The following is a 24,198-nucleotide window of genomic DNA, read 5'->3' as shown; positions in this document are numbered from 1 at the left end:
CGCCGAATAGTGAGACAGCTACTGAGGGCGCTCGACTACTGATCCGGAGTTCCCGGGTTCGAACCCGACCGCGGCGGCTGCGTTTTTATGGAGGAAAAACGCTAAGGCGCCCGTGTGCTGCGCGATGTCGGTGCACGTTAAAGATCCCCAGGTGGTCGAAATTATTCCGGAGCCCTCCACTACGGCACCTCCTTCTTCCTTTCTTCTTTCACTCTCTCCTTTATCCCTTCCCTTAAGGCGCAGTTCAGCTGTCCAACGATATATGAGACAGATACTGCGCCATTTCCTTTCCCCAAAAACCAATTATTATTATTATTATTATTATTATTATTACTGAGCCTTTCTTTTCCGCCTAACATAATAATAATTGGTTTTGGGGGAAAGGAAATGGCGCAGTATCTGTCTCATATATCGTTGGACATCTGAACCGCGCCGTAAGGGAAGGGATATAGGAAGGAGTGAAAGAAGAAAGGAAGAAAGAGGTGCATTAATGGAGGGCTCCGGAATAATGTCGACCACCTGGGGATCTTTAACGTGCACTGACATCGCACAGCACACGGGCGCCTTAGCGTTTTTCCTCCATAAAAACGCAGCCGCCGCCAATCTTTAAATTGTAACAATGCTCCACCGGAAAAGTTGTGCGGACAATGACGCTTTTCCGACACAATCTCATCGCCAACGCTACCAAGAACGCTTGTACTGTGGATGCGCTGAAGCTCGCTAAAATCACCCGGCACCCGAGCGAATCCTGGGCCTGTCCATTGCAGTGGGGTGCGCCCCAGCACTGGCGGGCGGAGTAGCGGGATAAAACGTCACTTCCTTGCTTGCTGACATTCGCCGTGTTCTCGGAACTGAAACATCCCCATACGCATGCTACGTGGTAGAAAAGCAGACATAGTCAGCGCGCTTAAAAATTGAACGTTTAATTATCGCTTCAAAACCGTCCAAGCGCAGCTGTCACCGCTAGGAAGCCGCGCTAACAGGGAAGTTGGCGACGAGACGTTTTAATCTCCCCACGCCGGTGTCGGAAACGCCCACGTGGGCCGTTACTCGGAGGCGTAATTACTGGCGCTTGTTTTAGCCCTTGGACACCAACGGAGCGGAGAGCCCAAAGACGGCAACCCTCCACGTAACGCACGAGTGGCACGCACAGCCGACAGAGAGCAGGAGAGAGGAAGAACCGCGTGATGCCAGGGGCGCGAAAGCGATGTTCTCTCTTTCTTTTCTGCTCTTTGGAGGCTGCTGCGGCCTTCCAACCTCATCGTTCAACTACTCGATGCCACGCCTGGTGTCGCGTGGCCAAAACCTGGCTCCGTGCCAGTGCGGGAAGCCAGGGCTGACACGTGGGAACGAGGAGACCGGCTCGGCTGTCTTTTGCGGACACCGAGCGAGATGCGATGAAGGATGTTTCGTCTATCGCGCGTAGATGCTGCGAGTGTTCGGGGAAGAGGGCGGGAAGTCCAACAGGGCGCTCTCACGCTGATGCCGGGCCTGTGCCGCGTGGGTAGGCTACGAAAATCACATTACTCTAGTTGGAGAGTTACTAAAATGCTGTCGTATAGGATATAAATTATCCCATAAGAACATCAGTCGGCACTGATGTCAATTTTTTATCTTTGCCCAGCAAAATCAATCTCCCTCCGGATAAGGGCAACCGATAACAGCTTGAGTAGCCGCTTTGCTTGCCAGAAATCATTCGGAAAGCCTCGATGACCTCACCTTTTTTTCTTGTATTTTCCCTCACGTATTCGTGTTTTATACAGTGATTGGCCAAATTCCTTCACTTCTGCAGGTAACGACAATTTCTTCATTGCACTAGGAGCCGATCATTAAGGCATCGTGCAGTTGGCCTCTCATAGTACATGCCACATGAAAGAGATATTTTATAGACAAGTCCTGTTCAGCAGGTGATGAAAGGTGAAAAATGGCGAGCCTCACAGATACCTTTCCCCAATTATGGCATTACTAATTAACCTTTTCGTATATTGCTTTAAACTTGAGGGAAGCGGAAAGGACGACCTTGACCTCGAGCCAGTGATCAATTTATTTCGGCCTGTGAGAGATGCCATGAACGTCAGGCAGGACAGCAAAAGGCTCCTTTTCTTGACTGCTATTTTCCACTGAAAGCTGGTTTTGCCGCTCTGACGAGGTGCAGCTACACCAATAAGTAGCCTATAAGCAGAGGGAGAACACGAGACAGTGCCATTCCTCTTTGCACCAGTTTGCTGTGCTCGGAGTCACGACGAAGGATTCCTTTCTCCCCCTCGTCTTGTAAACCGACATGTGCGGTGCCTAGCCAACGCCAAACTGACTTCCAAAAACTGGAGCTGCGAATCCTGGGGGACCTCCGACGTGAATTGGAGCCCTCGGTAAGATTCCGAGTAAATATCGTGAGGCAAGCAATTCAGGAAGTCGTCCACCTGACCGCCCTCATGACTCCGAGCTCATTTAGTCCTATAGGTGTAGCATTCCATTGCGTCTTGCCAAATACAATCGACTGTTATTAACAGAGGTACAATAGATGAACCTATTGACAAACTGGAGGTAGGCTTGTAACAGAAACCGCTCCGCTCAAACAGCGCACATGTTCTGGAAGCTCACTGCACCGAAAGTGGCACAAGAACTTCAGTCTGCGGGATGTTATAGCACAGCTCTTTGACGACTGCCCAGAAGCACATTGGCGGGCCTGCAGGAACGATACGAGGCTTCTTCGCAGCGCTGCTTGCACTTCTACGTTCGTGTTGTTGAATCATGGCGATCCGTGTTGAGCCGCGTCTGCGCTTCTCGTTCTTACCTGCTACGGAAATGAAGCGCAAAAATTTTAATTTAGGTTATCCTGCAACGGATCCACGACTAACTCTGTGACAGACTTTCATTCTGCGGAGTATTTTTTATCGATTGACCAGCAAACTGCGGCCGACGACAGGGGCCGTGTACAAACTGCCTTCGCGACCCCGGATCGTCTGTAGAAATGCAAGGTGCTCCTTTGCAGCCGGTATTGCACCCAGACGGCTCCCTAGCGCACGTTGACCGCTGTCGTCGCGAGCCTCAATTGGCAATCTTGTTTACCCAGATGGCGTCGTCATGTTTCCTGCAACGCTCAACCGAACAAATTGAGCAACTGCGGACAATATTGAATGCCCTCCGGGGGGTCAACCTCAAGGTCAAAGCTAAAAGCGTCACTTCCACTACCAACGGCTGAAGTTCCTCGGTCGTGTTGTCAGCGCCGACGGAGTTTGACACGGTCTGGACAAAAGTGTCACTGTATCCGAATTTGCAGCGATCAGGCGCTTTCTGAGCTTGCGCGCATTTTGTGCGCCGCCGCGTCTTCGGCGACTTATCCAAGATTGGCGAACGTTTGCTTGATCTGTAACGCGCAATGATACGTACACCATTCGATTGGACCGACGATCAAAAAGAGGCCTTTGCAGGGCTGTGCACCGACGCCTGCAGGCATACCTATGCACGTGGACGAGGAGACTGACACGAGGTGCACATCGGCGCCAGCAACGTCGATCCAGACGTCTACTCGTCCAACACCGCGATGGTGCGAAAATGGTGATCGCGTACGCACTCCCCCGAGCCGCTGCAAGCTACTGCTCCCAGGAAAAAAAAGAATGCCTTCAGGGCACGTGGGAAACCAGCAAATTTCTATCCGATCTATACGGACGCCATTTGAAAACGGTGACCATTCTTCGCGGCGACCACATCTCCGGGATCCGTCTGGGCGACTAGATCTACGGTCAACACCGCAGGCATGGCCGCAGGGACGAAGACGTTGACCCGCCCTCGTACGCGCCTACGAGTACAGCAAGTAGGAGGACTGTTGTCTCCTTGAAATGAGCAGCAAAAGAGACTCACTTAATATTTATTCATTTTTTAACATACTGTCAGTCGTGTTCCGGACCGAGATAGGCAGGAGTACGTTAGGCACAGGTATACACGCCTTATTATCAATCTCCAATGATACATGCAACACAATGCATTTATGAGCATAGAACCGCAGCAATGCATTAACACACATGAGCTGCAACTGCAATAATTTAAAAACATAGTGAAGAACTCCTATGACTGGCCACAGTATGGAAATCTCGAGCTGCTTCAACGAAGAAAGAATATTTCGTGCAGTCGCTTGAAAAATCTTCTTGCTTCTACGTGTCCGGAATTTTTATTGCGTTTTTCTGGAAATGGATTTTTTGGTGCACTGTTCTTTTTCAACGAGAACTAGGCTATTGATGATTGACTAGAAAATATTTAATCATTTCTGACTACAAATCATTCAGCTGACGCAGAGCTCCGACCTGTAATTGATCACTTGGAAAGCCGGGCGTCTGCCATGCACGACAGGTTTCTATAGGGACCGCTCGTCTTCCTGCATGCGCAGAGGCATCCTGTACAAGAAAAACTCGGCCCCTTGACTGAGCCCACCTACGACGTTATTCTGGTCAGTTATGATGAACTCAGCACATGCCACTTGAGCTCTTGCGCGAACGCTAGCTCCAGTGCGACAGCCGGATCACGGGAGCTATCCACAGCTACATTAAGGGCTGCCATTATTGGAATAGCCTCAAGTAAGCGCATCTAAACCCGCTGGTATCCTCCAACCCATTACGCCACGTAGCACATGGTTCGATCAAGCTGGCATGGGTCCCCCCCGACAGTTTGTCGTCAGCCGGCAACAAGAGGGCTATAAAAGTGCGACAACCGGGGCCGGTTGGTTCACTATTGTCGCTTTGACGCGTTGTACACGTCACAAAAAAATCGAGCACTAGGAATGGCACGGGCGCAGAGAACGCAAACTGACAATTCTACCGACTTCGTCATGAAATCTGTCTTTTATAGGCAGGGAACCACGAGCATAGGAAAAATTCGAGAACATACACACCTGCGAAAAAACACAACCAACACAAAAAATAAAGCAGAACGAAATGAGGTAGCAAACCCCAGTTAAAACATGATCTCTGCAACATTTTCAACATATCTAATTAGGTTTATGAAAGGGAAGCCGAAACAACACTGACACACATCTGGGCTACGCCGTACCTAATCGCAATTGCTACAATGATACCTTTTTAAATCTTCTTAATAAGAAGGCGTTTCCGCATGTCTACCAGCCAGATTTCATGAATGAGTAAACAGTTGCCAGTTGTGATCTGTATGTTACGTTTTTTTTTTTCTGATGTGTACAGCTCGTCAAAGCAATCAAGTGGGTTATAGTCGCAAACCAGCTTTTAGTCCAATATGTGGAGACGAAGGCGCCGCCGCGTTGTGTACCATCTGAAGACACGCAGTGATGCATCGTCTTACGCATAGCGCGTCACGCGTGATTGCCTGGAACACGGTCCAGGTGTTCAAGTTGAGTCACTCGAGCCACCGCAAGGCGAGTGCGTGTCCTCGCTGACTCACGGACAGACTCAGCAGAAGCATTGCCAGCGTGCTCACGGTCTGCCATGCCGTGCTGCCGGAATTCGATCATCACACACGTGACATTCGCGCATGAGAAGGCCATTTAGGAAGCCAGTTTGAGTACGCCGTCTCGTCTCATTTACGGAAGCGATGGCCAAACGGTGCTGTAACAGGCATGTGTGCACAACTGATGACCTCCCACTGACGCCGGAGGCCGGGCAATTAGTTCAGCACCCAATTTGCCGCATGCACACCAGGAGACTACAAGGCACGTATTCGCTCCGCTCCGAACCCCCCGCACCGACGAGTCGATTACTAACTACTCTGGTGAGGAAACTTGCGTGTCGGAAAAAGTGCTAAGCCGTACCGTACAGAGCGTTGCGCCCCCTAACGGACGTGACTTCAGTCCTTCCGGACGGCACTGCATCGTCTCCGCATCGCCAACACCTTTATGGTGCCGCGTACGTTTCCGCACTGACGCCATGTCCCCGATGAATGCTACTGCTCACGCATATTCTGAGTCGGCGGTGCACGTCCCTTTGCTCAGGAGAAACAATATCGCCTGTGTCATTGGGTGGCGGACTAAGAGGAAATCTAAGCGATGCACGTGCTCTTAAAGAAGCCATGAAAGAAGGTCCCAACAAACATGCGGTGTGCCCAGGATGCTGAAGGGCGCCGCTTCACCAATATCCTCCAGCAAGAATTTTTTTGATGCATTTTGTAGAAGCTGAGTTATCTGTAGGCAAAATTTGAATTTCCGCGTCTTCGCGCCTTTCCCTCTCCTCTCGTCACTTTTTGCACGCTGAAATGTCGGCGCTCCTCCGCAGCCCCCTTGCACTCGCCCCCTCCGCGGGCTGCCGACGCGCGCGAACCATTGATTGTAGTGCGCTGCTGACGCAACGAGCGCGGATACAGGATTTGGGCGAAAGCCCAGCACCGCAGGTCGCCGGTAGGCACGGAAGCGGGACTTTTAAAAATTTTGTTGTAAGTTATCGGCTCGCTTTTGTTGTCTCGTGCGCGGCATGAACACTCGTTGGCCTGTACTCTATATAATGCGAGCATTTTATAGCCAACCTCAAGCACCTTTTTCGGGGACCCTTTAAGAGTGGGGTGGAACGCTGCTTGCAGTGGAAGACAGTGGTGGTAGTGGTTTTATTAAGAATAATAGTAAAAAGGAAGGAAAAGATTTTTGCTAGCCCCGGCATCTGCCATCGATACTGAAGCACCTGAGCTGGGGCAGCGGAAATAAAGAAAAGCAGGCAGAATGGAGACACTATCTCAGTCTTTCGCGAATATGTGAAAATTCACTTTCAGTTTGCGGAAGAGGGTAAATAGCCGCTGTCATGAATTGGGGACGCTCTTGTCGTTTCATGGAATTAAAAAGATTAATGTTGTTTTTAGGCGTGTAATATAGTGAACAAACATCGGCACAGACTCTCCCTAATAAAATTGTTACTGCGAATGCACTTCACATCAATCGTTTGTGCACCCAGATGGACTTTCTTCTGCCCCACTCCCTCCTTAAAAAATTGGTATTAAACTTCAGATATAATTATGATATAATCATGTGCCATCACGAGGTAGTTGTAAAGGCAACATGTGTAGTGTTCTTGCATCAGACCGCCATTATAATTTCTTGATTGGTTTTTGGCATTAACTTTTTTGCACCGAAATCACATCATAAAATTCTAGATGAGTTCTTAAATTAACCTCCAACATTAAAACAAAATAGTTTTTTAGCACCACTCATGATGCATTGAGACATCAGAGAAGTACCAATATCATGCACGTCCAACACATTTTTTTTCAATTTCTCGTGCAGTAATGATGCGCATAAAGTAAAAAAATCCTTACAGTTAAATCCCTTCATTTGCACCTGCAGAATTTGCATGCATGACGCCAAAATTCTCTTAGAAAAAGCTGTTTATTAGCAGCACCGCGCTAACACATTCTAGGGGGCCTCTTATTAGGAGTATATAAATGTGAGGAGCGAGCAGGGTATGAAAAACATCGGATCAGGCGAGTGTATCGCTGCGACGCATGTGTTTCCAGAGCAATCACGAATTTTGCACGGGGACAGATTCATTCTACCACCCGAAAAATTCTCAATTCTTGCTCCACAGAACCCCTACCAGTTCAAATTGTTTAGGTGCTAGCCCACGCAGGCAACCCCGGAAACGAAGTGGCCACTCTCTTGCTCGAGCGTACGTCAACAGAGCAGGGCACACCGTAGACCGGGGTAGCGCTAGGGACCGGCTCGTCACCTATCATGAAATAGCCCTCCATTACAGGGAGCAAAGACTCGTCTATCCCCCACCACACATCTCCCTGTAGAAAGAACAATCTACTTGGAGACAGCTCCAGGCTAGCACATTCCCTTCACCGCCATTGTTAGCCCTTATCCATCCAGGCCAATACAGACCCGAATGCTCTCTTTGTGGGGCTGCGAGAGCCAACTTTGACCACATTTTATATCTCTGCTAAGAATTGCAACCAAAATCTCGCTGAAACCTCACGGACAAAGAAGGTTGGGAGATCGCGGTCTCTAGCTGCGAACCCGCCTCACAACGGCGGCTGGTAGAGTGGTCTGGAGAGGTCGCCGCACGTCATGGACTGTTGGCCACCACCCGGGATGAAGAGCCAGACCAACCCTAGGCAGTGGCTCATCCATAAGGCTCATCAAGTTTTCACCTACCTACCTACCTGCCTACCTTTCCAGAGCACTGTAATGTCGTCTAATCGATCTTATTACTTGCTAAATTCAGAGGGCCAGCGGCAGCTGTAATGATTGACGGATCTGGTGCTGGACTGTCCCACGCTCGGGGAAAATCTCCATACATAATACTGCAGCGGATGTTTACATTACGTGCAATTAGAGTATCACCGCAGCTTTTCTTTATGATGTTAAAAAGCCGTTAGAAAAGAATGGCATTCGACATAGAGCTTGTCTTCTAATGCGGAAACATTATATGGCCCATTCACAACGAAACACTACGTCGTAGAAAGAGGAAGTGGTCGCGAACAATCCCAGATGACGTCACCGTGGTGCAAAATAAAAGATTTATTCCGAAGGTGCGGGGAACTCAACCCAGGACTTTAACAGGTAGCACGCAACCCTGAGGGTATGTTAAATGAATGAATGAATGAATGAATGAATGAATGAATGAATGAATGAATATGTGAATGAATGAAACCATCGCTTTTCGGCGGACAAAGGTGAACATAGTTAATGCGTTTCCTTACAACGGGGTGTGCCATTACAGAGCAAAAGGAAAAATAAAAATAAATTAGAAAATAACCAGCAAATAAAAAGAACATAAACCAATGCTTTCACACTTAAGGCACATGCACAACTAGAGTTAATTTTTTGCCAAAACAGTAGTTTCCGTACATCATAAACCATTCAGCAATGCATTATGAGTTCAAGATGTATTCATTACAAATAATGAGAGTCTCAAAAGGAAAAAAACAAATCACGTCGTAATGAGGAACTCGGTGGCTAATACTAATCAGCAGTGCATCTGAAGCTCCGCTCAGGCGTCATCTGGAATACCTGGTGAACGTGATGTCTAGGATAATTGACTTTTATGAGAAGCTCATTACACATTTTTTCAAGGGCTTATTTCCCTGAACATGGCACAGCTCGTGATTTTCTGTATTACAGTGGCATCCAAAGTACTTTCTTCGAGAAATCCCACTTTCAGACCCGGTCAAAGCGTTGCTCGAAGGAACTACGAAGTGGTGGAACAAATAAACTAAGGCCAGACCTCGAGCCACTGTTCTTTTTCCAAATGAAAGCGAGGCTTGTTTGCAGTCATTTGCTTTTGTCTTTCACAACACTTTTACGCAGATCGAGAGCGCTTTTCCCATGTTCGAGGTTTGAATGAGCAACACCAACTTGTCCATTCTTGTAGCCTGTGTCAGGTCTTCTTCACGTATAATCACTCCATTCACCGTGAGGACCTTGTCGAGAGAGGGCCTCGTGGTATTCATTGGAGAAACGGTCTGTCGAAGAGGGGAATGCGAGTGAACAGAGACGCAGTCTAGGCGGCCGCCGCGAATAATGGAGGCCCCGTCACCGACGCCGTCAAGGCGGGGCATCACTCTACTTGTCTCTACACCTGGCATCGACACCTGGGGCTGCTACGCAACATTTCGTTTCCTTTTCATTTCATACTGCAATAACAGCCACGGGAGGAGCGGAAGTAAACGACCAATGCAGGCACGCCTCTGCTCGCGTCACAGGTACAATGCTCCGCCCATCCGTCGCATAACAGCCGACAAAATTGTTCAGCGTGCCGTCACTGGCGGGGGTTGGCGCCTGTCCATCAGTGCAGCACGGACAAGGGGACCGGCGTCATGGGCCACCGCTAGCGTGACGTCATTCCTCACGCTGTATGCGCACGTCACCGGGAGCAGTGCAGGCGGAGAAAAAAAGGGGAAAGAAATGAAACCTGGCTTCTCGTCGCGGTGGCGCCGCTTAGGAGCGAACCGTCAAGACGGCGTTCGTGGTGGACAGACGGCGGAGAGAGAGACGGGGCGAACGTTGTAAGCGAAAGTAAACGTCACCGGGCAATTATGAGGCATACCACCGTTACAGGAAGAAGCCCGTCTGCCTGAGCCAGCCACCGGCTGCGTCGCTCCATAAGAGCGCAATCATTTTTCTCAACTGCATGTAAAAAACGCGCCAACTTTGCGTCCACATGACACTGTTGCGTTCCACTAATCGCATTTAATTTTTCAAGCTGTTCTCTTTCTTTTTTTGCATGTTTCCAATCATGTATATTTGTCGTTCTCTCCGCAGCAAGCTTATGCGAGGCGCCCGTTCAGCGCAGAACCCGTCGTCACGTAGAGGAGTGTCCAGAAAAGTAGGTGACAACCTGCCGACCGAGTGGTGAGCAACTTGCCCCCGTGGAAATGAAATTAATGGAAATAAATTCGATGCAATTTTCAGCTGCCAAAATGAGCCTGAGGGGACTACGGGAATAGAAACCTGGGTCTCACAAGCCCCACCGGTGGCCGTGTCTGAAACAGCCACCTGCCGGGACAGTGGCGTTTCGCTTAGGCGCGCTTACCTGCGCCCGCAGAGGTTTGAGGACTCCCGGTGGCCTATGGCTATACAGTAGAGAATGACCAATCCCGCGTATATTAGCATGCATGTAGGCAGTATCTAGGCGGAAGAGAAGGAATACTTGCGCAGGAGGGAGTATCAGTGTCTGCGAAACGATAAACAAAGAGGAAACCAGGCCATTAGTAACCCCTAAGACGGATTTTAGGCGTTCACGAAGTGTTACTCTCCACCCACGGTCTCTTCGGGCTGTTTCTCTTCACCCCGAGCTGTCACCGCCAGACCCGAGTGTCGGTTTTGCTAAAGACTGTATGCACAATTTTCGGCTCCTCATATTTCAAGCGGGCTGATATTGCGGCGCGCCTTCGCCAGCGTATACAATCCCTACCTGACCGCCTGGCCCTCAGCTGTCAAACAATGTGACCGCGACTGCTGAAGACAGAAAGGTCTGTCAGCTCTAGCTTTTCACTGTCATGCCCGCAGAGGGTCGTTACAACGAGCGGAATTAAAAATTCGCTTCGGGACGCAGAGACCTGGCGCAATCCCGCGCCGCTTTATTGTTTTCCGTCCTATATATAGCGCAGCAATGCGGAGGCAACGCGTCGGAAGTTTGGTCTAAAAAGTCCGACAGGCGTGATTGCGATCGGAACTGCATTCGAACACGGGTCGCATACGGGGACGCTGAGTGGGACACCGACGACACTTCTCTGCGTGAATCACAGCGTGGAACGCTAGAAGAGCGAACGTTAACTGTTCGGTTCAGTGATTAAGCCGGGCGCCTCGTTCTTTTCATCTGGGGCGTGCAGACCACAAACACCGCCAACGAGCGACACGATCTGCACGCAACGGCCAAGAAAGGAGGAGGAGGAGGCGTAGCGCCCTGCAGCAAAGGCCGCGGACGACGCCCGCGAGCCGCGCGGGGAAGGCGTCCAACCTCTGAAGAGATCGGCCGCTTTACGCGGACTTTTTCGAAACCCCGGATAATGTGACTCTGCAGTTCAGTTTTAGAGGCGGGCATGTCACCCAGATTCCATTTATTTCGTAGAATGTCTGGCCCGGGAATGGCTTTAAACGACGCTTTCCATTCAAGGTCAATGCCATGCAAGGTATTCGATGTCGCATTCCAGTCATCGCTACGAACGCTGAACCAATACGCGTCCAATCTTTTCTTACTTTTTTGTGCCTTTTATGCGGTGTGTAACACTGGAGCAGACAGCGCTGACATGCGCCCTATTCATCGTATTTATTGCCCTCCCAATAAAATCTTGCACGAAAATGCTCAGTACGAGACCTGTCTTTGAAATACATCTTCATTGCGCGAGGACCCGCCAACTTCACTCGTCCCGTCTTCTTGGCCACCCAGCTCTAATGCTTGCGCTACGGCCTTATTGCTGCTTTAGGTATCGAGTGCGACGAATGAGAAGTGATCAGCATTTTCTCTCTCACTTGGTTTTGCCAGCCCGGTCACTCGTGGCGGTATCTTTGTGGCATCGCTGTTTTTGCTCTCCACTTTGCTTGTCCTGGCGACTTTGGACGTTCGCCTAATTGGCTTCTGGGCGTCAATTTTCGCTTTTCCTCCTCCTCCGATGCCTTTGTTTTTCCCCGGTCGCATGGAAGTCTCGTGGAGGCAAGACTCTTTCCGCGTGTGAACAACGTTGCATCCCTGCTTTGCAACCAACTAGGATGAGGGCGGGCATTCTCTTAGTGCTGCCTATTTTTCCCGCTACGGCAGGGCCTCCTCGATGGCTTATCATATTCTACTCCTTTAAAGGAGAAAGTAAAACAAGGATGCGACAACGCCGAGAAAGGATCATCGCTCACAACGGACATAAAATCGGTTGTGTTGAACCCGGTGAGACACGTGGCGCCACAGCGAAGGGAGGAGGAGGACGACGCTAGTGGTGTCCGCTCGTTTCCTTCCCGCCGGTGCCATGCCTGCCGGGATCACATCAGCGCTTGGAGTTGCCTTCGAATCCGCGTTTCTCGTTAGTCCCACGTCGCATGAGCAGAGTTATTCGAGCACCACACTGTCTGCATGAGCTGCGCGAATATCACAGTGCAGCGTCAAAGGCACTGTACGCACACAACATGTCTATCGCAGCTGCTTCCAGAACTGGTATGTTCAACTCTGCGCTTAGCGTGCCCATGGGGCTATGAGGGACGCTGTGCTCTGGACAGAAGGGCTCAGTGCCGGGCTAGATGGTACACCTTCGTGGAAACAGCACACGGGTGAAATGCTACAATTATAGAGACGTTATTTGCGAGGAAACAATGGGTTCTGGAAACATCCGACCAGCAGGGATTCGTTAATGTCCAGTCACATCGCGCAGCGTCTTTTGCATATTGCTTCCATGTAAATACAGCCTCCTCTACCGTGAGTCGTCGATCCCGCGACCTTAGACTCAGCAGCCGAACACCAGAGCCAACTGTGCGGACGCTGCGAGAAGAGGAGCGGCTTTCTTGTCCTATGCACGTTTTTGATAGACGTCCTGGACCGGTTGAACAAATGCGTGGCGTGACTGAAAGGCCAAGTGAATAGTACAGGCATGTTGCTACTGGCCAAACAACTACTGCTTCGGCGGACTAATTTCCTTTAAGAAAAACATAATTACTCCGCAAACGAAACTGCAGGAGTTATGCCTTCCCACGACCAACTGCGTTTCGCTTTTGCGGACGGATCAGCGCTGCACTGAACTGTCCCGACGTCTGAATCCGCGCGCTGGGCAGTTTCCTGAGTCACTTCATGCTTGGAAGCGGCCCTTTAAGCCCTGGGCCGCCCGTTTTATTCGCGCGCTTTCCACAAGGCCGGTGCTGTGGCTAGGCTTCCGACAGTGCGGGATGAGTGCTTTAATTTGTCAGGAGCCACTCGAGCTTTCACGCAACGTGAAGCAGGAATTGCGCAGCCATGCTGAACTTCCTCGCACAAGCACTCGCCGAGCGCACAGCAGGGTTTCGAGAAGAGAATTTAATCCAGCTGCGGCTCTGCAAGCCTCTTCGGCCTCATTTGAAAGCTCACTCTGCTGAAGCCAGCCATTCTTTTGTTCCTTTTTTTCTTTCGTGATTACTTCAGCCCGGGACGTCGTTTGTCTGATCGCTTCCATGCAGGAGACCACATTTGCGAGATGGTTATCAGCTTACAGCAACGGCGTAGCGCCCAAGCGACTGCATTACATGCTCCACGCTGGGGCCCATTCACTGCACGGTCTTGTAAGTGATTATAATAGCATTTAGAAAAATATGTTTATTCCCAAATTACCAGAAAACGGATGCAATGCCGAGAACGTAGGCGAAAGCATATTGGGAGCTTGAGGAATCCTGAGCACTACTAGGCACGTGGCAGAGCAGCACTGACGATAACTTCATCGTCACGAACTAATTCTCCAAGAAGTAGTGAAGCTTTCGTCCACGGAAACTAGCCAACTTAAGTTCGCAAGCGCAAATTACTAAGCAAACAGAGAACGCAATAACTGTTAAGCGCAGAATACTCCTCTCGAAGCAAACGATGCACTTCACGATTGTGTTTTCTCTTTCTAATCTTTCAATCCGGGACCCTCAGAAGCATTAGTCATGCAACACGACTGCGCTAAAGCTAACGTAGGGCAGAGGCGAAGTCCATCTTGCAGGGTAAGAGGTAAATAATAGCGATAACCTCTTTTCATTCCCTGTTTCTCTCTTCCAGCATACGGACACCAAAACATTAGGGGCTGACTGGGAGAGCGACAAACCGGGGGAGGGAACGGCTTCATGAGCACTTAGCTTGCAAAGGCCGGCAGCCTGACTTGACGCTTTCTCCTAAGTTTATTTTTTCTCCATGACGCCCCTACACTCTCGCCATAGCCTTCTCCTCTCGCCGTGTGTCCTCCTTCTAGGACAACCCTCCTCGTCCCTCCAGGGTAACTACCCTTCGGGTGGTTTCGGTGGCAACCGCCGACCGGCTGCGCCTTCTCACGCTCTCGCCGTACCCTGCTCCTCCCACCCAACGGTGAGGCGCATCTCCGCTCACACGTTACCTTCCTCCTTGCGTGGTAAGCACCCTCCCAGTGGTTCTCATGGCAGTGCACCAGCCAAATACGACGACAGACAACGACATCATACTACGACGCGAAACCGAGAAAGGAGCGCCTGACAGCTGTCGCTGCTCCCCGCGCATTAGTAAATCCCTCACCTCTGCCGCGAGTAAAGCTGCATTGCCTACTACGGGAGACTGCATGCTGCGCAGGCTAGAAGAGCACAGGCCGCGAAATTATGACAAGAAAAACAGAGTTCAGGGAGAAAGAAAAAGAATGAAATATCAGTTACCTGTGCACAATACGAGCCTAAGTATAATCAAATCGCCTAAATATAATTCTCGATGCGGGCAACGCAGCATAATAACACAATTCATGACCCATTGCTGCCACTTTCGTAGAGGAAGTAGTGAAAAACGAAAAGCAAATTGCGTCGCTTAGAAACGCAATGCGGGAATCACTGACCGTTCAAGTTCAGCAGGAGTTAAATGGCGATTTGTTTGTTTTTGTTTTTTTTCGTGCCGTGGTGCACAGCCTTCGCTGCGTTCACTTAAAATGCATTTTTATTTTTTCAGCGCACTCATAAAAGGGCCCACAGGGCGTCATTTGGAGACCGTTTTATGACTGGAGCCAGTTCATAGTGCGGTGCACCATGGTGGCGAAGCCCACGTAGCACAAGCAGCACACCATCTGTCAGCAGTTGGAGGCTCACGGAAGCACTGGCAGGGTCACACTCTGATAGGAAGCTCTTTCGAGGGCCGCCACTCGGCCGCGAGAGGGAGCGCTTCATTCGAAAGTTATTCGCGAAATACTCACTGCGCATATGGCGGGGTGTACCAAAGCAGTTTCAGAATCTCGTCACTGATTATACGCTCCTTTCCGCAGAAAACCCTCGAGTGCGTGGCACAGTCGTTCGGTACATGAATGAATGGCGTGGCAAACAGTGGCAAAGAAGACAGCACATTGCAGGCTCAACAGACTGCCCCGTACCAAGTAAAGCAACATTCATTTCTATTTTTACACACAGCGCTCAACAATGGCCGAAATTAAAAAAAAAACCTACTCCGTTTATGCTCAAACTCAAAGCGCCATTAATGCTCCGGCCCTCGGCGGCTCCGCTCACGCACTCGTCGAGAAGCAGCCTTGAAAGGCCTGCCACTTCTTCACGGACCTTCGGTTCCACTCCCCAGGGAATAACAATGCTGACGTGCAGTACCCCAAAAACGTCACGGTGGAAGCGTGGTGTGAACGAAGGTGAAACGCATTCAACGGCGGAATTCAGCCTTTCGTGCGCGGAAGGAAGCCCGGTCCGCGGAGGAGAGCTAGCCATTGCAGCGCTAATGCGAAAGCGTTAGATGGCTAATCGACACGAAAGCCCGGCGTCTCCCAAACAGTGGCGGCGTTACAAATCTCGCGATTGGTCTAAACAGCGCTACTTCACCAAATACGGTGAACTACGAAATGGTAGAAAGGAAGAATCAGTACTAGTGCTTGCAACTGCACCAACTATAAAGGAACAGAACAGAACAGAACTGGAATGTTTTCTCATTACTCGCACGCAAGTTGCTCAAGGGCCCCCGGTAATTTTATTCGCTCTTTCACTTATGAGTAACGCAGGCCCGACACGAGGGTCATAACAGAAAAGGGAGTGAGTGACAGAAAAAGAATGTCAGCCACTGACAGCGCAGCGTTAAAAAGTACAGTGAAAAGCAGGAATACACAGAAGCAACAAATAGGCACCAAAAGCACGATCAATGCTCGTTTTCTTTTTCTTTCTTCTTCTCATGCGTCCTTGCCACCATGTCCACGCATTCCTCGGAACATCTTTGCCTGAACTTCACTGCGCGATAGCCGCGAAATTGTCCGGGCAACTGCTATCTTTTCAACAGGTTTTAGCACCAAAGGCAAGCCGAACTACGGACCAAGCTTGAGGACTTCCAGCTACTGGGCAGGAACTTCATCGTTTCCCAGTGTCACAACGTCCTGAATCGGTCTTCGAGTCTTTTGTTGTCTTGGCAATGTTGGGAGAACACAATTCCAAAGGAGCTCAGTTAGGTACGACGAAGTGGCACACCAGTGACGAAATGTCGAGTCATTTGTCGTTCTGCCACTGACGATACGCAGCTGGTCCTTAAAAAATCTAGCTTGCATGCACCACTCCGACCTCAACATTCGGCACAGTCGTTTTCGGTGTCCCGCCGATGGTTCCAAGAACCCTGTGAGCACAAACACATCCGTAGGGCACAGACCATAACGAAGATGCCATGAAAAGACCCTCGCCTTGCACGCGCACACAGAAACGGCTGCAACAATCACTGCGGGGGCATCGAAGTTAAATAAGTTGCAGAAAAAAGAGCCTGATGTACTAGAAATAACACTTAGGAGAGCAGAAAGTTGGGCTAGTTGGTTGATATGCATACTGAAGAAGTTGGCGCGGAACAACGAGGACAAGCTCGTTTCTCTCGTTGCTTCTAGTGTGACTCCAGTGAGCGTTCAATACATTTCGCGCCACAGTAGCGCAACTCAAAATAATAATAATAATAATAATTGGTTTTGGGGGAAAGGAAATGGTGCATTATCTGTCTCATATATCGTTGGACACCTGAACCGCGCCGTAAGGGAAGGGATAAAGGAGGGAGTGAAAGAAGAAAAGAAGAAGAGGTGCCGTAGTGGAGGGCTCCGGAATAATTTCGACCACCTGGGGATCTTTAACGTGCACTGACATCGCACAGCACACGGGCGCCTTAGCGTTTTTCCTCCATAAAAACGCAGCCGCCGCGGTCGGGTTCGAACCCGGGCACTCCGGATCAGTAGTCGAGCGCCCTAACCACTGAGCCACCGCGGCGGGGCGCAACTCAAAAGGCCATTCCACAAATGAATACAAGGGAGGAAAGAGTTTTGGAACCCATCTAATCGCGTTTTATAAAGCTGTAACGCGGCAGTATTGTTCAAACGTATCGTTGTTTTGGAGGAGGCATGAATATGCGTTTGAATAAATAAATAATTGGTTTTCGGGGAAAGGAAATTGCACAGTATCTGCATGTCTCATATATCGTTGGACACCGGAACCACGCCGTAAGGGACGGGATAAAGCAAGTCGTGAAAGAAGAAAGGAAGAGAGAGGAATATGCGTTTGTTCGCTTATTTTTTCAAGGTAATTATTTCACACAAAAACTTGCATTGCTCTTTTCTCGACTCGTGTTTCTAATAGTTCCAGGCCATTGGATTTCCTCTTGTCATAACTCAAATAAGGAAAACGCTCTGCGGTACACTGCATTTTTTAGACTGTATATATAAGGGCTGCAAATGCAACAGGAATGTCCGTTTCCAAGCAAGGCGACCGCAAGCGAGAGAACGCGGTGAATGCGACCTCTGCGCACGCTGTGCACAGACAGTACTCGCGTCGGCTCAGCTCATTTCCTGAAGCCACAGAAAGCTGTCTGATTTAATAGAACACGGCGATAAGTGACAGTGTCATGCGACAGCTGTAGTGTGAGCAAACACGCTTCCGGCACGAGTGCTCAGCTGCAGGTTTTGAAGAGCTTTAACAGCTTTGTCAACAAAGTGCACCTCGTTACTAATGTGACAGCATTTTTTCTGACTGACAAAAAATTTCCGGCTTGTCTGTCATGAAATTCCCTGATGGACGAGAGGGTCATGACGTCATCAGCACCGCCAAGTTTTACAATCTTGGGACCACCTAATTTATGAAGTTGCCCCTACCCCTCCCTTCTAAATGGATTAAGGTGGATTAGTGGCGGGAAAATCGCAACAAGAACACTAGACACTACCGTAGACACCACAGCAGATAATCTAAATGCTATGGGATTTTGTATCTCTAAGACGGTTGGTAAGCAGGTGCCCAAGCTCTCTAAGAGGGCCATCGTAGTGCAGCATGCGCTGAAAGAGGCAAGTGAAAAAGACGCATGCCAGTGGGAACGCCGCAACGGGTTGCTCAGGTCCTCAGCCAGACGGCCGTGGAGGCTGTTTCGCGCGCAGGCGAATCCCGAGCGGATTTGTCTTTTTGTCTGGGGCGCGCTGTGTATACGACAAATCGATTCCAGCTACGGCAAAGCTCTCAGCCGCAGCAAAGGGAACGATCCCGAACTTCAGGAAGGGAGGGGGAATGCTGAATGCATAGTCCGCTGTACGTCCGCGCACAGTCCTTCCAAGCTAAATAAGGTGTGTTGCCGAGCCGCGTTCGGGCAACGCGCACGTTTGATGCGCAAGCGTAAAATTGCATGAAATAAGGCCCACGTTAGAGCAGACCGCAGGAGAGGACGCTGTCTGAAAATTGAGACGCAAAAATTATGAGACAGCGGTGCGCTCATTTAAACGAGAGCAAGTTCCGCACCAGTTCGTGGTTCGAGTGCCCAAAAAGCCAAGCAGCAAACCAGGCACGATGAAGTGATTGGTTATGAGAAGATGACAAGCGCGGCAATCGTCTCACTTCTCGGTGTGACCTTCACCACGCCGTGAGGGAATGAAAAAGCAGGGACTGAAAGAAGACAGGGGTGCCGTAGTGGAGGGCTCGAGAATAATTTCGACCACCTAGGGAAATTTAACGTGCACCGATATGGCACAACACAAGGGTGCCTTTTGCATTTAGCGTCCATCGAAACGCGGCCGTTGAAATCCATCGATTGTGGTAGCGACTACATGTGTGAGCGACGTGGCGGAGAAAAAGCAAGGAGCCCGGAGGAAATAACCAACAGGCTTACGTTTCTCGTCATCAGGGCTGCCACGTAACGCGAGAGGGGCTGAAAAAACCAGCAACGCACAAACCATCCTAGCGGACACAGCGGCGAATACAGACGGCGTTTAATTATTGCGCAGCTACAGCGGCCAAAGAAGCATCATCAGTGACAGCCGGTAAGTTACGCCGGGATCAGGCGAAACAAGTTAAGGTCGGCGCTGGCGAGGCAAGAGAGAACGTCGGTGATGCTCCACGCACGTAGAGAGCAGACCAAAAAAGGAACAAAGCTTAGCGCTAATGCGTGCCTTTCCACGGCCATAAGCTGCAGGGCACTGATGTCCACGGAGTCCCAAAGCAGTCCGCAACGAGAAGTGCAATTGCACTGGGTAGACCTGGGCCAGCGACAAAAAGTGCATTGAGCTGGAATGGTCGTACGGCGTAGAATAATATACGGAACCCAGAGAGCGAAAGCCGCCGGCCGCGCTTTAATGTGCACCCTCGCCACACTAACCGCGGTGGTAATGCCTCCTGATATCCTACCGTTAACAAGCCAGCCATCTCCTGCGGTCGCCTGTACCTTGACGACCACTGTGAACAGCATTTCTGCTACGTTTTTATGATCACGCGGTGCTAAAAAGACGAGAAACTTCAAATCGTTTTCACCACTCGTCGGAGAAGCGAGTGGTTGATCGTTGTGTCCCTTGTGCAAGAAGGATTCTATCACGATGCCGCGTTGGGGCCAGGCTAACTTTCTCTTCTTCGCCAACCACCTTGCTGAATTGGGCCGCTGCTGGCCGGATTCCCTGAAGGTCTCCAAAGCGGTGGCGAAGGCGTCGTGGGCGCGCACAAAAAAAAATATGCTGGTGAAAACCGCGAGGGGAAGGGCCTTTCCGCAGCCGCTCATTAGACGCGCCATTCATTCTCAGCTGGGATGCCTCGCAACCAATACGGGCTACGCGAGGCCTGGTTTCAGGTTAGTCCAGAATGGGCTGGACAGAAACCCGACGATATAAAGACCCTCCCTGCTCTGCTGCATTGGTCGTTAATACTTTGTTGTATTTGTAGCTACACTGTGGCCACAGTCATTGGCAGAGAAACAGGGTCCCGGACCATACAGCGAACTAAGAGCTCCGACCATAGTCAGATCTCAATAGACGCAAATGATCGTCCACGCGCTGTGGCTACCACAATATCTCTACGAGGAGGCCACCCTTCCTGAATGAAGTTGAGCTGAAGAACGCTGGGGTGTCCGTTGTTTCACGCAGAACAGCGACATTGAAGTAAGTCTGTACAACAATATGCAAAGTATTTTGAACCGCAAACCAAAGACAATCCGATTCGTATCCGAAACGTTCGCGCTTAAGAAATGATTTAATTTTTACATCAACCCTTCTACCGTCGTCACTGCTAGGAGCTGTGTGCCTCGAATTCACTATAGCCTCGTTTACATGAACCCGAAAGCGGGGATCGAGTGAGGGGATCGAGCTGAGCAAGGTCAGCTCAACTCAACGACTGCGTGTTTACATTAACTCGGTTTCAGCGAGTCGAGACCAGCTCAACTGCAGCGACACTAAGCGTTGAGCAGCGCAGCGGGAGAGGGCAGTGGCATACTCCAATATTGCGGCTCGGCATCGCTGTCTCGGTGTCGTGACGGTGCAAACGAAGAAAGGCTTGCATTCATCATCACCCCTCCCACTAACTCGACTCTTCGACTCGATCCGGTTTACATGCTATCTGCCGTTGGGCTCGAGCGAGTGAACGCACCCCCTGCAGCGGAGTTGACTGCACTCGTTCCCTCGACTCCCGGACCCGACTCAGTGGTGTTTCCATGAACCCAGTAACCGGTTTTTAACACAACTCAATTAACTCCACCCCGTCATGTAAACGCCGCTTCTATTTCTTGCCCTGTTACTAAAGATGCTCATGAACCTATTTTCCATGGAAAGCACACGTTTCCCTTCGCACACCTTTGCCAATCACAAACAGTCGGTGGCTGGCACTGTGTTCCATCGTTCAGCGCAGTACCGCAGCTTGCACAATCCGCTAAGGTGGGCAGACACGCGCACACGGGCCGGCTCCTGACAGGTTTATCTCATGATACCTGATTTACATGCACTGGTAGTTTACCGGTGCATTTGGCAGTTTATAATAGTACGACGCCGGCATGAATGGCTTTACCATTGCGGGCACACCCTCACAGCCCTTTGTGGAGCCAAGAAAGTCACTAATAAAAGCTGCTGTGCCGACAGTTACCGCGTAAAACCATCCCGTGCCACTGCTGTTCACAGAAACTGACTGTCTGTCCGAAATTGGGGCGTGTCGAGCATAACCTTTGAACCATGCCTTCCGTGAGGCAGTCCACGGGCCACTCTGGGGACACTAATCGATGGACGATAACGCAAAGCAACGGCCTGCAGGTGCGAGCTCACGCGACGCGCGGCACCCGAAATGAGCGGCGGCGCCTTATTTGCGCCTCTCGGGTCATAGCGTGACGTCGATACGATCCCCGTCCGCGCGACGAATTACTGCTGGCTGTATTTCACGCCAGCATGCGCTTCCGATGTGAGGCGGCGAACACATTCGTCCCGGTGCACATGGTCGGTTCGACACAAATCGGTTAGCGTGGCCGAGGCCAAAGGTCGTTAAATCAGCCGTGCATAGCAGGGGTGAGCATAGTTGGACAGTGATTCACTCAGCCAAGTGCCGTACACGATATCGGGAATGTTCCACGCGCTCTGTGTGACCCCACTTTTTCTTCATGATGCAATCATGGCTCCGAAGAGTTATTAATGAAGTACTCCGTCACACTCACGCCAAGCCCCGGAAGAGTGCATGCGGGTGATTAAGGACACCGGCGCAGAATAAGATGCCGCCTGTCAGTTAACACTTGGCGCACGTTGCGTCCAAGACTACAAGGACGGAGACGCATGCTTCGTCGCTTCTTGGTTGCGCACGCCGCCGCAACGCTCTGGCGCCCTGGAGCGGCCGCACCATTGTTTGGAATGCGGGGTTCTGGCGCCAACCTTTTGACATTTGCTCCAGCGCCGTGCGGGCGAGACGGTGCCCCGAAAGGACGCATGCACACTTCCGCCCTCGTGGAAAAGCGGCAGACGCGTGCACACACGGCGGGGCGGGGACGGCGTGCAGCAAAGCAGGCGCAGCTTTTTTCGACCCGGCTGGTGCGCTGCCAAAAGGGGCTGCTCGCACGCACTCACACGGCGATGTGGTAGAGCGCGGCCCTCCATCCGCGCGGCCTCTCGAGGAAGTTGTGCACGAGGAGCTGGTGTCGGCGGCGGCGCGCGTCGCGGCCGGGCTGCCGCGTCGACAAGCGCTCGGGCAGCAGCGACCGAGGGGGCTGCTCTCCGCTGCTGCCAGTCGGTGGCGGCGGGGCGCCCAGCTCGGGGTCCGGCCGGCGGCGAGGCGCCCACCGGCTGCCGGCCATAGGGACTCGCCCGCCGCCGCGACGCCACCGCCGCCGCCCGGCGCTATGCACGCGCCCCGCCGCGGGGGCCACGGCCGCGGGCGAGCGCAGCGCCTCCCCGACGCGCGGGCCTTTCGAGCCTTTCCCGCTCAAGACAGGCTGCGAAAGAGCGCGGCCCGTTTCAAGAGCTGCCTCTGCTGCGATCATAGGCAGCAGTCGCTCTGGTCCTGCCAGGCTGCTCCAATGAAAGAAAATCGCCGCACGTGGGGTTGCCCATCACGAAGATGCTCACGTGCTGCGAATGACGCCGTAAATGAGTGTTCCGGAACAGAGCACGCAAGCGTGTTTGCCTCGATCGAAATGCGGCCGCAGAGTCCGGCATCAGGGGGCGGGGGGGGGGGGGGGGGGGGGGGGGGGGCGAGGATTCCTACGTCGAAGAAATGATCTTCTAAACCTGTCCAGAACAGTAGCTGCTACCCTGCTATGTTGAATCCTCACGCGCTGATGCGCCAGACTTGGGGAAAGGAGGCAGCAGAAAGTTAGGTGGGCGGATGGGATTAGCTGGCACAGGAGAGGGTCAACTGGAGAGAGGGCTTTGTCCTGCACTGTGCGTAGCGAGGGGGATGATGGTGATGATGAAAGGCCATGCAAAGGGATTATAGAAAAGGGGTGGGCGTTTCTAATTACGGATAAGTTGTTCAACGACGTACTTGAAGTGGCCACGGTTACGATGGATGACAGCTGCAGCGAGAAGGTCATTCCAGTCTTTGGATGTTCGCGCTAAAAACGAGGAAAGATGAGCCGACGAACGGGCCCAAGATGGACGTACGGCCTTGTCATGGTTGAGCCGGTGAGAGCGGCGATGTGCTGGTAAAATAATACGGCTGCGAGGTGAGACAGGGTAGCGGTACAGACGGGTCACTTGATCCATAAAAGGAAAGAGTAGCGCCGAAAAAACACACAAGTACAGCAGAAGAACGACGTAGGACAAGCGCTAACTTCATCTGACTTTATTCCTTGAAAAGCGAGCAAATATGCAGAAAATCTAGCCATGCGCAGACAGAAATCTCACGTGCGATCAACAAAACCATTCAAGATATGAAATCTCAGCTTTTACAAGGTTCACAGATGTATCGCTCACACACCTTTTTCCTCTTTTTCTGATGTGGTACGCCCCTAAAACCTCTCGTGCCTTACTATCTCCGCTCCCGCCCAGAATCTTTATGTCATTATGTCGTGGATCACACTTTTTGCATTGATTACAATTTTCCCCCGCCGAATGTTCAGCTGCTCGGTGACACACCTTGCACTCTGCGCAGTGTTTGGGTAGATGCGCCCCTCACACTCCTTTGAGCGAGCGCGCGTGCTCTGCTGCACGGTCATTGATGCGCCTGCATTGATCCTCTCATTGATCCTCTCGAAGAATTCTCATAACTCGGGAGCAATCATCAGAGGAATCACCTAGGGTAAGCACTGGCCCACAATCAGGTGCCGACCACCTGTTAGCCGTGACTACCCCGACAGTGGACAAGATATTAGCGCTGATGAAGCAGGTGACATCCCTCATCGTGGAAGCTCTTCGGCCTCGTCATGGATTGCG

At 51.2% G+C, this 24,198-nt stretch overlaps 1 protein-coding gene across 1 annotated transcript in view; it reads right to left on the bottom strand.

Moving 5' to 3' along the window:
* The window catches only part of LOC144096694 (potassium voltage-gated channel subfamily KQT member 1-like), a 372,193-nt gene extending 349,567 nt beyond the window's left edge, over window positions 1–22,626 (bottom strand). Inside the window, exon 1 of the mRNA XM_077629534.1 lies at window positions 22,393–22,626. Coding sequence (XP_077485660.1) covers window positions 22,393–22,619 — 227 coding nt within the window. The 5' untranslated portion in view covers window positions 22,620–22,626. The remainder of the gene's footprint in view (window positions 1–22,392) is intronic.
* Window positions 22,627–24,198: the final 1,572 nt, after the last annotated feature.

Source organism: Amblyomma americanum, chromosome 7 (assembly GCF_052857255.1).
Source record: "Amblyomma americanum isolate KBUSLIRL-KWMA chromosome 7, ASM5285725v1, whole genome shotgun sequence".
Classification (NCBI taxonomy): domain Eukaryota; kingdom Metazoa; phylum Arthropoda; class Arachnida; order Ixodida; family Ixodidae; genus Amblyomma; species Amblyomma americanum.
Note: the sequence above shows the minus strand (reverse complement) of the source record. Positions and strands in the feature narration are given on the sequence as shown.